The sequence below is a fragment of the Oreochromis aureus genome, linkage group 6 (assembly GCF_013358895.1).
Source record: "Oreochromis aureus strain Israel breed Guangdong linkage group 6, ZZ_aureus, whole genome shotgun sequence".
NCBI classification, from domain to species: Eukaryota; Metazoa; Chordata; class Actinopteri; order Cichliformes; family Cichlidae; genus Oreochromis; species Oreochromis aureus.
The window spans coordinates 15059704-15074367 of NC_052947.1; the positions used below are offsets into that span (position 1 = coordinate 15059704).

Genomic DNA, 14664 nt, shown 5'->3' on the forward strand with positions numbered 1-14664 from the left:
CAGCTCCGCATCAGGAATGAGACAATGGAAGATTCCTGGTGCTCAGTGCTCAACTGTGAAGGGGGAGAACAGAGGAAAAAGAGGAATGCCGCCTACCCCTATGACGACTTTAAAGTGGATTACAAAAACTTTCTTTCTCAAGTTTTTTTTTTGTCTTTTTGGGATATATATACTTAGTTGGGGTTTTTTGAGAAGGCTGATGACCTACAGGAAATACAAATTTACAACCAGGATATGGTTAGCAGAAGCTTTTCAGAAGCAAAGCAAAAAAAACCCCATCTGGCCGCTATGTCAAAAGGTTAAAAGTTCATCCACACTCACCTCTGTATTAAAGGGAGTCACAGAGTTACTAGTTGCCAACAAAAGAAAATTAGAAATTCACTGAGCAAATATAATATTCCCACATAAGACCCTAAGTAAGCAGTTACCAGAAGGATATGGATCCCCTTTATTCAACTCTTGCTAAGTGACTGAAGCCCACTTTACTAAAATATTTGTTCTTGCTGTTGTTGAAACATCTGTCTTCATATCTGATAAACAAAAAAGTAAAAAATCCTCATGCATAAACACAGGCAGCGCCATATAACGGAAAAACATCACAGCTTCACCACAACACATCCCATATCGTCTCATAGGTTTTGTGTCTCAGGTCAATTAGGTATATAATGAGGTTCACACATACAAAACGCCATTTTTCCTGCTCAGCTGAATGCAATGAGAGGACATCAGAACATCAACATATCCCAACAAACAAGACAGTTTAGTGCCCGCTTCACTCATTACCCTCCTCTTTACTCGTGCAATTTCTCATGAGGAAAACAGAACCATGACAACTGCCTCATCAGCCTCCAACCGCTTCATTAGTGTTTCAATTACCTGGGTGCTGACAGTTCGTGTCCCATCCGTGGCTTCCACTGTCAGGTTGTAATTTGATTTCTGCTCTGCGTCCAGGGGCCGTGCTACAATCAAGGTTCCGCTGGCCTTGCCCACGTCAAAGCGGCTGTCATAATTACCACCTGTGGAAGAACATTTTTTTTGTACAAACATGGAAAGACTGAAGATTAGAGACATATCACTGCTTAGTTCTGTGCATGTAGCAAGGTTATACAAACAGTAGATGGGGGCACAGAGATGGACACATAAACATCAATTTTCTGCTCTGCTGGAGTCGAAGATAATGAACAGATACGCTTACGCTGATGTCATTAGCTATCGGTGCAGATTTCCTGTTCTATCTAAACATTTCCCACATAATAGCCATTTCATGCAATTAACCAAAACACCGAAAAGTATGGGTACAAAAAGGCAAAGTGATGATTGGATAACAACACGACAGACATTTATAAAAAGACTTCTGAACTGTAATGGTGAACCATGAGGCAGTTGCTACAAATTGAAGCTCTAATTCACACACAGAATGAAGAGGAGGGTTTCCTAACCCCTGTGAGACTTTTAATCAGGTCACAGGTTTTAGTGGAAAAATGTGGCACAACATCAATCCCATAACACAACACAAGTCAACCACAGCCAACGGGCAGCACCAACAGACAATGCAGGATGATCTCGTAATATAGCACAGCCTATTAGGAGATCTCAGCAGATACCTTCTGCTGTACAGTTGTGGTCACAAGCCATCTGAAGGATGTAAAACATCTCAGTATCCTCTATGCCGTCTTGCAAATATCCAACCAAACAGAACATTCCAGAGAAAAAAGGGAAAGCAGTGAAAGAGCACGGAGAAAGAAGAGAAGAAAAAGAGATGTGTCAGTCAGACATTGATTAGAGGAAGGACAGGCTGGGAGGAAGGGAGAAGAGGCAGGCATTTCCAAACACAGTCTTTTTAAATCTCCTCATGCACACAGTGCCTACAATACAAAAAACAAAAGCAAACAAAGATGAATCATGTTTTAACACTTCAAAACACAGCTGCTAATTAAAACTGTAAGGAAATATACTACATGTCAGCCGCCTCACATAAAAAAAGCTAGGAAGAGTATCAATATTTATCGATTATGGCCGACTGATTCATGGTGCAATTCGGTTATTTCAACAGCTTTACAAAGACAGGGAGCTGTAACTGCACAAGCAATAAAACTGAGAAAAATGGCCTCAAGTTTTCACACTGGCGAGTAAACTGCTTTAAAGAAATAAAGGCTCTAACACCTTTTAGGCGTATTTAGGCTGATTAAGAATCCACAGCTGCCACGGAGCTTACATAAGATCTCTAATCTTCAGCTGAAACATTTGTATTCACCTTTCTTTTTGCTTGTTTATTTGAGATTATTTACAGTCCAACTGGGGGGATTTATGTGCTTGTTTTGCTCGTTTCTGCATGCCTACTAATATTATTTTCCATATGTTAAAAAGTGGGCAAACAGAACATGTGCTGAAAGCCAAAATGTCAGTGACTACATTGCTAAGACAAAGCAGCAATCAAAGAGGACATTGGGCATTATTCTCTATTATGACTGACTATTTACACTGGAATTTTCTGTCATACTGTACCTGATGTTTGCATCTTTATATGGTGCACATTTAATGGAAAAGTGTCTTTAATATGGAGAAAAATATGGAGAAAGTTTTTCAAAAAGTTTATTTTTTTGCATTTTGGGTGTGTAAGGCAGCTAACATCACTACGAAAGGATTAATGCCAGCTGCTCAAATGAGTTATCAAATGCAATCTTATATAAGAAACAGCTTAAAGCCTTAATGCACTATAAAAGATTTCTATTTAAAATTATTGTTTCTAATCATCCGCTCAGCCACACTACACACATACACTGTGTTAGTACTAAAGTGTTTCTCTATCTATAAAGCAGTAATTGAGCATTTATACAGCATGCATGCACTCAACATGAAATATGAATGTAAAGGAGACCCTACCTGTGATTTCAAACCACACGGGAACATCGGAGGATTCAGTGGCCACAACGCCCACCATGTGTGCCACAGGATCGCTTTCCATGACAGAAAATGTGAAGGGGGACTCCTCAAAAGCCAGGGGAGCTGCATCGGCTGGCACTTGTGGTTTGGGAATCCACTCGATGTGCAGACGACAAGTGGAGGATTTCTGAGGTCGTCCATTGTCGACAGCTTTAATCTAAGAGAGGCAGACAATCGAAGCCTGTGTTACAAACTGTTATGCGATGGTTTTCCTCCAAATTACTTTCTGTGTAGCTCCGGAGGAGTTCATCGCCCTGAAACCCTTCAAAGTACACTGAGATGTCTGCATCAGGATAGCAACACCTTGTGTCTGGACTTCTTTGGTGATTCAAGCTTTAGTGAAGACTCTGTGTTTTGTATTATGAAGCTACAGTGAGCAACTTTTGGAGACTTGAGTCTGCATATTAGAAAATTAGTATCACTACCAAATGAAATGTTTACAGCTAACAGTGTTCATGAAGATCCTGTTTTGGGGTTTTTTTGTTTACCTTGCAGGTGGAAGACTGACAGGCAGCGTTCATTTCCACACACATAACACTTTTTTTCAACCAAATCTTAAGATACTCTTCAACAAAACAACTGTCATAATGTTCTGACACTGATAAAACTGTCAACAGCCAAAGTGCGATGTCACATCAGTGGCTGAAAAATTGGGATCTTAATAAACACAGCTGTTGAATCACAGCTTAAAAAAGAAAAGAAAACATAAATCCTAAGAATATCTTCTCACTGTTATTGCTAATGTATGGAACAAGCTCCCAAAAATTGCATATATAAATTATTTTTTCTTTAAGAAGAGTTAAATCCAGCAGTGTGTGCACCAATTAGCATTCAGTGTCTCTTACAGATACTACACTGCAGCTTTAAACACAAAGACGCAAAACAACAACTAAAGAACCGTGGAGACTGGAAAGCAGTTATAAAACTTGAGGGGATGAGGAGAGCACAACAATAAAGCAACACACAAGCATCTGTTGTAAAAGCGCAGTGCTCACTGAGAGACTCTGAAGCTGAGGACAGAGAGGTAGCCTGCGATTATAGATACTCACTGTAAGTATGTCGTATTCTCCTGCAGAGGAGAACTTCTTGGACGACACCAGGCCCGTCTTGGGCTCGATAAAGAATTTTCCATGTTCATCTCCATCCTCGATGCTGTATGAGATCTCAGCATTAGGTCCGTCATCACGGTCTGACGCAATCACCCGATACACCGGGTACCTCTTCATGGCTCTCTCATTCTCGGGCCTCTCCCGCTCAGGGAGTTGGATCTTGTAGATTTTCTCCAGGAACAACGGCCTGTTGTCATTCTCGTCGAGGACCTGCACGATGACGCGAACGGTGGTGGATTTTGGAGGAACGCCGTGGTCGGTGATGGTTACCTGAAAGGAAAGAAGAAAGTATCATTTGATGAGGTGAACTTTAAATCACCCTCAACAGAGCTTATCTCTTCAAGTCACAACAGCCCTAACTGAAGACAGTGAATTATATCAGCATCAATAACAGAACAGTAAGTATCCTGGGAATTTGTAAAGATAAAGACACTCTGTTACAAAACGATCATACTGCAGCCCCAAATAATTAACAAAGAAAAAAGAAAGAGGCATGCTTTTTCACTTTATTATCCTTTTCTTCCACTTCCTTTTTAGTAAGTGAACTGGCAAGCAGAACTAAAGGGATACTTTGGTTTCTTTGAGGTGGACTTTTATGAGGTACTTATAGTCAGTGAATCGCCTAAAGTAGCCTGCAGTTTAGAGAAGCAAACAGTATTGACCTAAAAAATAGTTTTCAAATTTTCACCACTAGAAAAAAAATATTATTCTGACCAAATACAATCAAAACAATCAGTTGCTGGTCTGCTCCTGTCTTGAGCCGTTATGTTTGAGTTTTTCTTTGATTTTGGTGCTTTAAAAGGTTATTTTAGACCTAAAGTGGCATATTGAAATACCTCAGTCATACCACAGTGCATCACAAATACGCATGTTCTGCTGAGTCTGGTGGCTCTGATTACAGCCGCTTTAGTTCCCAGCTGGAAAGGACAGTTGACAGCAAAGTAGTAATGTGAAAAACAAGATAAATGCATACTGATTTGTGGCTAAGTGGCTAAAATATGTTTCTGCTAACCCCGCCTACAGCAGTACAGCCTGAGTGCATGGACTCCTGTCTGTTTCTCCAAACTAGGGTGGGTGTAGTGACAACCATCTGCTGACTACCAATACATACCCCATACAACCACATTTCAAAGAAACCTAACTATTCCTTTAAAACCAATTCCCCCTGTCAGAAAGTCTATTCTAAAAAAGAAACCAATTATCCAGCAGGAACAAGTTGTTCGGCATTCTTCTATTGCTGGAGATGGGTTAGTCCAACACTCCGGTCGTAAATTACTCCAGGGAAACATTTTTGATGCAATGAAATTATTGTGTGGACTTACTAGATTTGGATAAACATGATTTCTTTAAAAAAAAAAAAAAAACATTTCATATGTGTCCTTGTAATCATGGTAAGATTGGCTTGTATGAGTGAGATAAAAAAAATAACACCAGAGCTAATTATTTTTAATTAGCTGCACCTATTCAGTCTGGTAGCACCCGCCACACCGACTCTGCTGCTGTGTGTCAAGTATGCACACAAAGATTCTGAACTGCTAATAAACATTAAGTCTAAATGCTCTCAACTAAAGGCAGGAGGTTTTATTAAACCCCAGAAGCATTCAGTATAAAAGTCAGTGTTGAACAACTACATCATTAACATGGCCCTAATTTAAGTCCCTGCATCAAGTGTTACTGGTGGCACACTAAGGCTTTGTCATTTCTGCCGTGACATAACACATCAGTATGACTTTGGACGTTAGTGCGCACAGTCTGAGGAGCTTAATCAAAAACGAACAGTAACAGGCTGACCTAAACAAGCACAATTTTTAGAAAGTCCCAGAAAATGGGCTCGAGAGCTTTGCATCTGAGCACTGGAGGAGAAGTGACCATTTCTGTCGTCAAGCTGCAAAACGCTGTAGAAGGGCAGAACAAATGTCACAGTCATTTAAAACCATCTGCTAAGCACTTTACTAAGAGCAGTCAGGAGTCCAGGGCCAGAGACATACCATTTGGTACCATAGACTCAATTACTAAAGAAATGTGTTTTTGTTTTTCCCCTCACTGTCTGCAGCTGTCCGTGCTACTGAAATGAGCAGAATTTATGAAAGTGGATGACAAGAAACCAGAGCGTGAATACCAGAGTGTGATGGATAAACATAAACAAGGCGCTTTGTTTATGTTAAGTGCCATTTCAAATAGTCAAATGAAGTGCTACCCTATAGCTATAGCTACCCAGCTATCAATCACAATGTGCATCTCTTTGGGAAATTTACATGAAAAGCCTTTGTCTGATAATTAGGCGAGCAGACAAAAGACCGAGACGTTAGACCGGGGGCAGTCTGTCTCACAGCACAAATCCAGCACTGCTGTGAAGCTGCAACCTGACAAACTGAAGCATTCATAGAAGACAATGTACACAATAAGTTAAAGTTCTCTCTTCTCTCTAAATCCCACTCTTTCACTGTGTCTTTTGTCCTGTCTTCCTCCCCTCACCCCCAACCAATCGCAGCAGATATCTGCCCCTCCCTGAGACTGGTGCTACTGGAGCTTTCTTCCTGTTAAAAGCAAGTTTTTCCTCCCCACTGTTGCCAAATACTTGCTCATAAAGGGTTGTTTGACTCTTGGGGTTCTTTATGTATTGTAGTAGAGTCGCTGCATTGTGTTTTGGCGCTACATAAATAAAAATAAATTAAGTTGAAAATAAGATGTATATTGTCTTCATCTTAGAAGTATTTAGATAAATCGTTTAAATCGCAGAAAGAACAGCATTTCCTTAAATTCTCACTCCCGACCCCATTAACGCCTCTTCTGACAGTTTGTAACTTGGGTGATACAATCTTCTGAGAAAACCTAATTGCCAAAGACACTCAGAGCAGACTTCAGCAGATTACAGCTATAGGGGGCACAAGCTGCTGCAGCACGAATCTGGTGTAACAAGCTCCGTCTTGCAGAAAGTCATGAGTAAGCACTGTGCAAGAAAGCACACGAGGGGCAAGAAAGCCGGGCTGCTAAGTTAAAGGTTATTACAACCGGGTCAGCTATTCCTTTTTCAGGTTGTGTTGGTGGATAGAAAAAAGAACTCTGCTCTAGCTTAGATGGAGTCCATAAAAGGAGAGGGGACATCTGACATTAAACAGTTTTTTTACATATCTGCCTATTCTTCACCCAAGGCTGTGTGTTGTCTGATTTTGTGTGATCTCTGATTTGAGAATAAAGCAGGTACTAGCTATCCACAGCTGGTGAGTGGCTGTCATCTGACCTGCTTCGTGCACTCTTTACTCAGGCACCACCATCACCAAAACCAAATGGTTCCATTAGTGAGAATGTGAATGAACAAAACCATCTCCTGCTGTGTGCTACATCTGAGAAAACATAACTTAAGAAAAAGTCTGGAGCTGATTCTCCCGTCGGTTTCTGGAGCTCATATGTGAAAACAGCTTAGTGTCTTTTATCATAGACCAAGTCAGTCCATTTTGACAGTTTGTGGCCTGGATTCAATTTCCTGAAGTTAAGAGAGTAAATGGCAAAAAGTGAAGCGAGCATGTGTAAACGACTAAGGTTCTAATTGGCTGACGCACACGTACCACGATTAATGTTTTGTATGGAGATGAGCCACTGACATGTCCTGTATTAGTAAGTTTGCCACCTTGAAGATGGAACCCCAGTGACTGCCACTGCTCAACTAATGTTACACATTGTTGCTTTAAGATGGATTTAAGCTTTAAATTACCTATTTTAACACCACAATAGCTGGTTATTTATAAATAGTGTATTTTGAAAATATATGATGCGAATTTTGTTTTTGTTGTTTTATTGACATTTAATACATTTACAGATTAATCGGGACAAGTTTTTTTGCATCAGTTGTTTGTGGCATGTTTGACAGCTTTGTCAAACACGCCACAAACAACCGATGCAAGCAGTCCATTCACCTCTGCTTTTACATTATAATGTGTTCTCTACAGTCCCAGGCCTAAATCCTCGGCATGTCCTGGCATGTCCCACTTTTGCTATTTACCCACCCCCTCCTTCCTAGGATGAAGGCCTCTGATCCTGCCGCTAGAGCCCACACTCAGATCTATCAAGAGCAGCTTTGCCTTTTCTCAAATTCCCCCACTGCCTTTCTGCTTTTAGTTCTCTCTCTCCCTCTCTGTCTCTCTTTCACACACAGGCACACGACAACAACCAACCCCCATCCATCTCATCATAAAAGCTGAAGGCCCCCTGTGCTCCCTCCAACTCTTCTTGGCATTTGGAGCAAACAATGCTGACACAGCCCCCACCCTAATTGCTCCACATGTTCCACATGGTCCCACATGTTTGGTTTCTTCTCCTACAACAGGCTAGCACAAAAAACTTCAGCACTAGTTAGGACTTCAATTTGATTTGCTCTGCTTGCGCCCGGATGCCAAATTGTAGGGTTTAAGGGTATGTGCTGCTGCACCAATAAAGAGCTTCCTGCTGAATTCATAATAACCTGCAACCAACATGCACAAACTTCTTAAGTTGCTATAGTTACACAGCTCTGCTTTTTTTTTTTTGCATCAGACAGCTTCTCCAACTTCCTAATTCCAAAACCCAAATGTTGGAAGCAGCAATTTAGCTTTTACCGGAAACCACTGGCTGCAGGAGCTGTGTGTTTTCGACCTTGATAACATATAGTCCACCCACATTCAACAAATATAGTACAAAGCATTTTTTTTCTCTTACATTCAGTTCACTCGCCAGCTCCTAAAGGAATACAGTCCTCCCTTATTCCCCCACTTTTATCCCTATCATTTACTCTCAGTCATGTAATGCAATTAGTGCAGTGTAGTGTACAATCGGAGTATGAAATACGACACTGCTTAGGAACCAGATGCACCAGCACATTAAATGTCACCCAGAGCTCACTGAATTGTGTAACTTCTAACAATAATTAAAAGGCGTCAGATCTGCTCCCCGCCACCACCGGAAACACAATTAAAAGAGCTATTATCAGCCTCGGCTCTGTGGTGAGAGAGAGCGAGGGAGGGAGCGCATGGAGCCGCGCTCAATTAAAACCCGCAAGTTTAGACGTCGGCCTGTTGGTCTGACAGCAGCTTCCTGTTCCAGCTCGCTCCATCCACGAGATGGAACAGTGGGAAGGAACAAAGCAACAGTCACCAGGATCTCCCACACGCCTCCTACCTCTCCCTCCTACCCCGTCCGGAAATCACTACAAGGAGAAATTATTCGGAAAGAGCTCTCTTGCATATCCAAGAAGATCTTTTTTTGTTGGCAACATGTGGCAGGCAGCCAAAGTTGACTGCAAATGCCAAACCACAGAGAAGGGAAAATGCCCAGCTCTGTAGTGTGATTTTTTTTTTCTTTTTTAAACTGGAGGACCGAGCACGTTGACCTTAAAGGTTTCTAATTATCATGCTGCTCATTCATTTTCACATAAATTAAAGACGGTTTCTTTAGAATTGAAAATGAGCTGAAATGCAGCGCTCACCTCGAGGATGTGCTCGTCCTGCTGCTCTCTGTCGAGTTTCCTTGAAGTTGTTGTAACCAAACCTGGAAAAGACAATCGGCAATAACAGCATTAATTATACATAAAAATACATAAACAACATAAAGATCAAATTAAGGGAAAACAAGCATTGCTCAGATTTTGCCACTTTTTTTAAATACAAAATTAAAGATTATGCCACAGATAAGATAAGACCACAACTGTGACATTTAAAAAGCAGCGTGGCAGTGTGCACCTAAATAATCTAACACTTGCAATTATTTGGTTGGCGCTCAACACTGGAACTTAATGATGACAGAAGAAGTAAAGTAAACCAGTTGATCTGGTGGAATTTTCATTGTCATCTAAGTGTAACTCATTGAGTTTAATTCATTTGTCAAAAACAGACCAAAAAAAATCCTTCAAATTCTGTCATGATAATATCATTACTACTATTGCTATTGCAAGTGTTTAGTTATATATACATATATATATTACAATTCTTAACCAATAATCATGAAGAGAGCCGTGTCCAAAATGTGCTGCATGCTAATCAACCACATCGGTCTCAACGTCTCCTTTTTAAATTATAAACATGCCAAAGTTCTCAGCAAAACAAATGTTTGACTGACCAAAGAAAAAAACAATCCTGCCACTCATTGTTGGGTGACATAGTCTAAACCCTGGTGATATGTCATCAGTCACCCGTGAGTAAAGACTGCGTCTGGATAAGTGCTTTCCCTGTGGTCTTCCTTGTTCCTGGCCTATTCTGTTGCCAGACAGCCCAGCATACTGTCTTATGTATGGGAAATATCACACTGACCTGAAAATAGTACCCCAACAGCAGCACAGGCTTGACACCCTACTTTTAGTTTTTCCACAAGCTGAATAATAGACAGCCAGTAAGACATCACCCGCAGGTCTGAGCACTTTCATACAAGAGGCAAAAGAGAGATCCTACTGCTATTTAAAGCCTTTCAACAGTTTTGTCGAGCACTATCACTCAGTTTAAGTAGGACGATTGATGATGTGTGACATCAATCACACGAGGGAAACCTTGTTACGCCGAGCTTTGACAAAAGTAAAAATAAAACGAGCTGGAATCTTGAGTTCCTGACTAATCCAATTTTCGATCAAATTCACAAACAAGAGAAGCAAAGAGAAGAAGAAGAAGGGGGGAAGGGTATTGCTACATTATAGGCAGCATTCTGTTCTCACTCCCAAAGTAATTGCAACTTTGTAAGGACACTGAGTATAGAGTAGACATGCCAACTTCGACCGCACCATAGCTGCCTGCTTGCCACACTGCGCCTGATTAGCATAAAGCAAAGGATTTCCGAAACCCAAACCCATCAATGGCACATATGCCTGCAACAAGAATAGCAGGCCACAACTTACAGCTCCTGAAATAGCCCTCCCTAGCTCTGCGATTCGTGGATATAAGTGAGTGCTGCTTCTGCTCCCTCTTTTTATCCTCTTCTTCTTAGGCTTTATTTAATCTTCACAGTGAGCTGTAGAGATATACGTCTACTGATATCTGGTCAGGGAAAAAAAGTAAGTGCAATAACACCTTTCCTCAAGCTGCAACCCATATTTTTGCTCTGCTTACCTCACGTGGTTGCATATTAATGGGCATCCAATTTAGATTTTACTTTACAGCAAAATCTTGAAGATGCACATATGAATGAGGGCTCTAAATTAACACCTCTCTTAACCCCCCCTCCGCTCAGCAGTGTAAGATATGACACCACTAGCACTGACAAAACAAATTAAGTTTGGTAAATGTATATGAGCTGCTGGGATTACTCTTGCATGACTTCTGCAAAAGAGCACAGGATCAGCATGGGTTAGATGGGTTTGCACGCTGTAAGATTATTATCATCAAAGCAGGCCACGCTGACTAATTATTCATGTGCTTCGGCGAGGCCGGAGATGATGGATGGTAATGTTTTTAAGCTCCCCTGCGTGCTTGAGTTAGGTAACCATTCTCTCTAAGTATGTATTGTACAGCTGAATACAGATGGCATCATTAACCACATTACGTCTGGACGTGTAAGTTATAATTTCTCTGCAAATCAGCTGCCTGATTGAAGCAGAGCAAGGTATCAAAAAAATCCAGCCTGTGATGTAAATGTATGCGCCTGTGCCGTGCTTCTGCAGAGCAACAAACAAAGCATAACCAAATACAATGAAAAGAACAAGGAACTGGGTTTCATCCCAATCCCGCTCCGAGTTTCAGTCCTGCTTTGTAGAGACCGTCCAGAGCTACCGTCTCACAAATATCGACTCAGCAGCAGCGGGCACACGAGATGATAACTTAATGACACAAATTTAGCACCGTTGCTGGTTTCCTTTTTAGTACGAGCGCATTTTCAAAAATGGTGCATATTTTTGTTCTATTATAATCCCTCCCTTTTCTTCCGGCAGCACTGCCAAATCTGCTTGGAAAAAAAGAGGGGATGGAAGTTTTGTTTAAAAAATGAGCTAAAATGGTGCACGGGGTAAAGACCCTGTCGACCTCGACATAAAACAAAGAACTGGAACTTATATGATCTTTAATGTCAATCTTTTTCTGAACTAAGCTGAAACTGCACTGTCCAGGCTGACACATTCAGTCGCAGGGTGCATTGAAAAAGCCTTTTCACACAGTAAACAAATCCCCTTAATCATTTAGTATGAAGTCGTGCCCTTTTCCAAAGATTTTCTGATGCGTAGGATTTTAACTAATGATTATTTTCATTAACATTCAATCTTTTTTTCAGTTAATTGATTAATTGCTCGTGTTTTTCAGAGCTCAGTGTGAGCCACAAATTCAAAGTCATTCAATTTACTGTTAACAAAAGGCAAATCAGAAAACTGTCACATTGAAAAGATGCTTTTACATTTTTTTCTTCAGTAAAATGACTTTAAAGAAACTATTTACTCTCAAAGCAGATGCTTTACTTTTAATACTAATGGAGTAATCAGTGAATTCAGCTCTCCAATACAAAGGCGGTTTCAGGGCAATGCATCTTAATGAAAGTGTTTAAACTACAAGCTCATCTCGAGTTTCCTGAGCTGTCAATACTTGGTCTTAAATGTAACAGATTTCTGTGTGTGAGGGTGTTTGGTTTTCCTGATCGATCACAGTGGACTAGCTATATCTAACTTTAAGTCGATAATGTGTAGCCAAGCAGAGGAGCTGGCGAAGCAGGGTTTAAAGAGCAAAACAAAGCAAAGCACAAAAACCAAACTACAGTGCTGTTGGTGCATACAGTCAGCATTGTTTCTTTTACTTTGTCTTCTTCTTCTATTGTTATTACTCCTCCTTAGTTCTTGCACACAGCTTGAAAACAGCTCAACAACAATGCTAGCCCCGCCCGGGAAGCTAAATGGCTAATTGTTCATCCTTCCACGGTTCACTGGACCAGTTTAGAAACCACTTTCCCGTGTCAAAATACCAGACAAATCTGTTAAATCGATGAAGTGGACAGACTCAAAGCTTTGGGTTAAGCCAAAAACTTCAGGTCTTTCTCAAATTTTTTAAAGTCTAAGTATTTTAGAATTTTGATGGAGCATGAAACCAGCGCTCTTTCTGAGGTCTGAGAGCGGAATCAAACATTAAATGTGAAAAATATGTTGCATCTGGTGCGGACGAGAAAAGCTGTTTGATGCAAGTTGTGTTGTGGTTTAAAATGCTTTTGTTTGCTTCTGTTCCATTTATGTCTGACATGCTGCCAGCTTGCTGGCAGATCTCTGACCGAGGGACTTGCCGCCCACTCTAATACTCCGCTGCTGATATCACTTGCAGAAAATAATTCAAACTTCTTTTTTTTCCCCCTAAAAACTTTGACTGTTCAGTAAATCTCAACCTGTTTGCAATCCTCCCACCGGGGTACACACATGCCAGGAGTGGTCCCTCTATGCAGGCCTTACCTTCACAAACCTCCACTCTGTCACTACTTAAATGTTAAAGAACTGTAAAATGATTAGTTAGTAAGCCAGAGCTGACCGACGACGTCTGCACTTTCAACCCGCAGCCTTTGTCACAACACACACACACTCTCGTACACACTTACACACAGAAAAGCCATCCTCAGGCGTGGGCTGAGCTGGGCCGACAGTAATTATAGCCATGCTGTTTTGAGAGGGGTAGAAAAACAACAGAAAGGCAGCAGTGGCACTCTCAACCATGGCCTTGAGCGCTACAACCACTGCTCCAAAATGGTGGCCTGAAGGGAGTAAAGGAGTCCAGGGCATTGTTAGGGTGGTTAATTGCTGTTGAGATTAACAGTCTTGAGAGTGACACACATATTTATGTGACATCCATTTAGCCGTGACTCCAGACAATCAGGAATGTGCTGGGTGTCTGCAGTGGCTGGAGACGTTTAGTATCGCTGATGAACTGACGCTGAGCTCTGGCCGAAAGAAGAGAAAAAAAAGAGCTAGCCAAGGACAAAAAAGGGTAAGAGCGTAATATGACACCGCCATGTCACAAACGCCTAGAAGTCCTATTAATAAACTTTTTGTTGTTATGATTTTGGTCTCCTTTTGTTTGTCGATGTCTGACTGACAGTGTGCCAATGAGGCATGCACGCCCCTGCTGCCATTATTAATTTCGTTTGTGCACATAAGGCATCTAGCACATTAGCGTTTCCCTTACCATCACAGTGGCTGCCTCCCTAACGAGACCCTCATCTTTCCAACAAAGCAAAGGGGAAAAAATGTAATTTTAAAAACAAAACATTGTGTGTTGTTTGCCTAATTTATGCTCACTTATTTCATTTTAGCTCACTGTTTGTGTGTGTGCCGTGTTTTTCTTTCATTTAGGGTTGCACTAGTTTCTCTTGCGTGACAGAAATACACTCCAGAAGTTGTTGTTAAGAAGTTGTTAAGAAGATTGATCTGTTACCCCTACCACCCACACCCCAAAAAAAAATCTTTTCATATCTGGATATGAAGAGATGAAAAAAAAACAACTTGCGAGTTGCCTGCTTCCTCAATTAAATGCTTACAATTTTTCTCTTGTGAAGAAAATAACAAACAGAGACTGTATTATTTGTTATCTATAAACTCTATGTTAGATCCCAGACAAGCGTATCAATATTCTGAACTTCATTAAGATGTAAGTGTGTGTCATTTAAGCCTAAAACATCACATCTGTTTCCACTACTCATG

At 41.0% G+C, this 14664-nt stretch overlaps 1 protein-coding gene across 5 annotated transcripts in view; it reads right to left on the reverse strand.

The window, feature by feature from the left end:
* Positions 1 to 14664, reverse strand: part of fat1a (FAT atypical cadherin 1a) — a 78416-nt gene that overhangs the window by 35618 nt on the left and 28134 nt on the right. For all 5 annotated transcript variants that reach the window (XM_039613950.1, XM_031735459.2, XM_031735458.2 and 2 more), the window contains exons 4-7: positions 9511 to 9572; positions 3993 to 4322; positions 2884 to 3100; positions 877 to 1016 (exon numbers count right to left, since the gene is read on the reverse strand). In XM_039613950.1, the coding sequence (XP_039469884.1) occupies positions 877 to 1016; positions 2884 to 3100; positions 3993 to 4322; positions 9511 to 9572 (749 nt within the window). The remainder of the gene's footprint in view (positions 1 to 876; positions 1017 to 2883; positions 3101 to 3992; positions 4323 to 9510; positions 9573 to 14664) is intronic.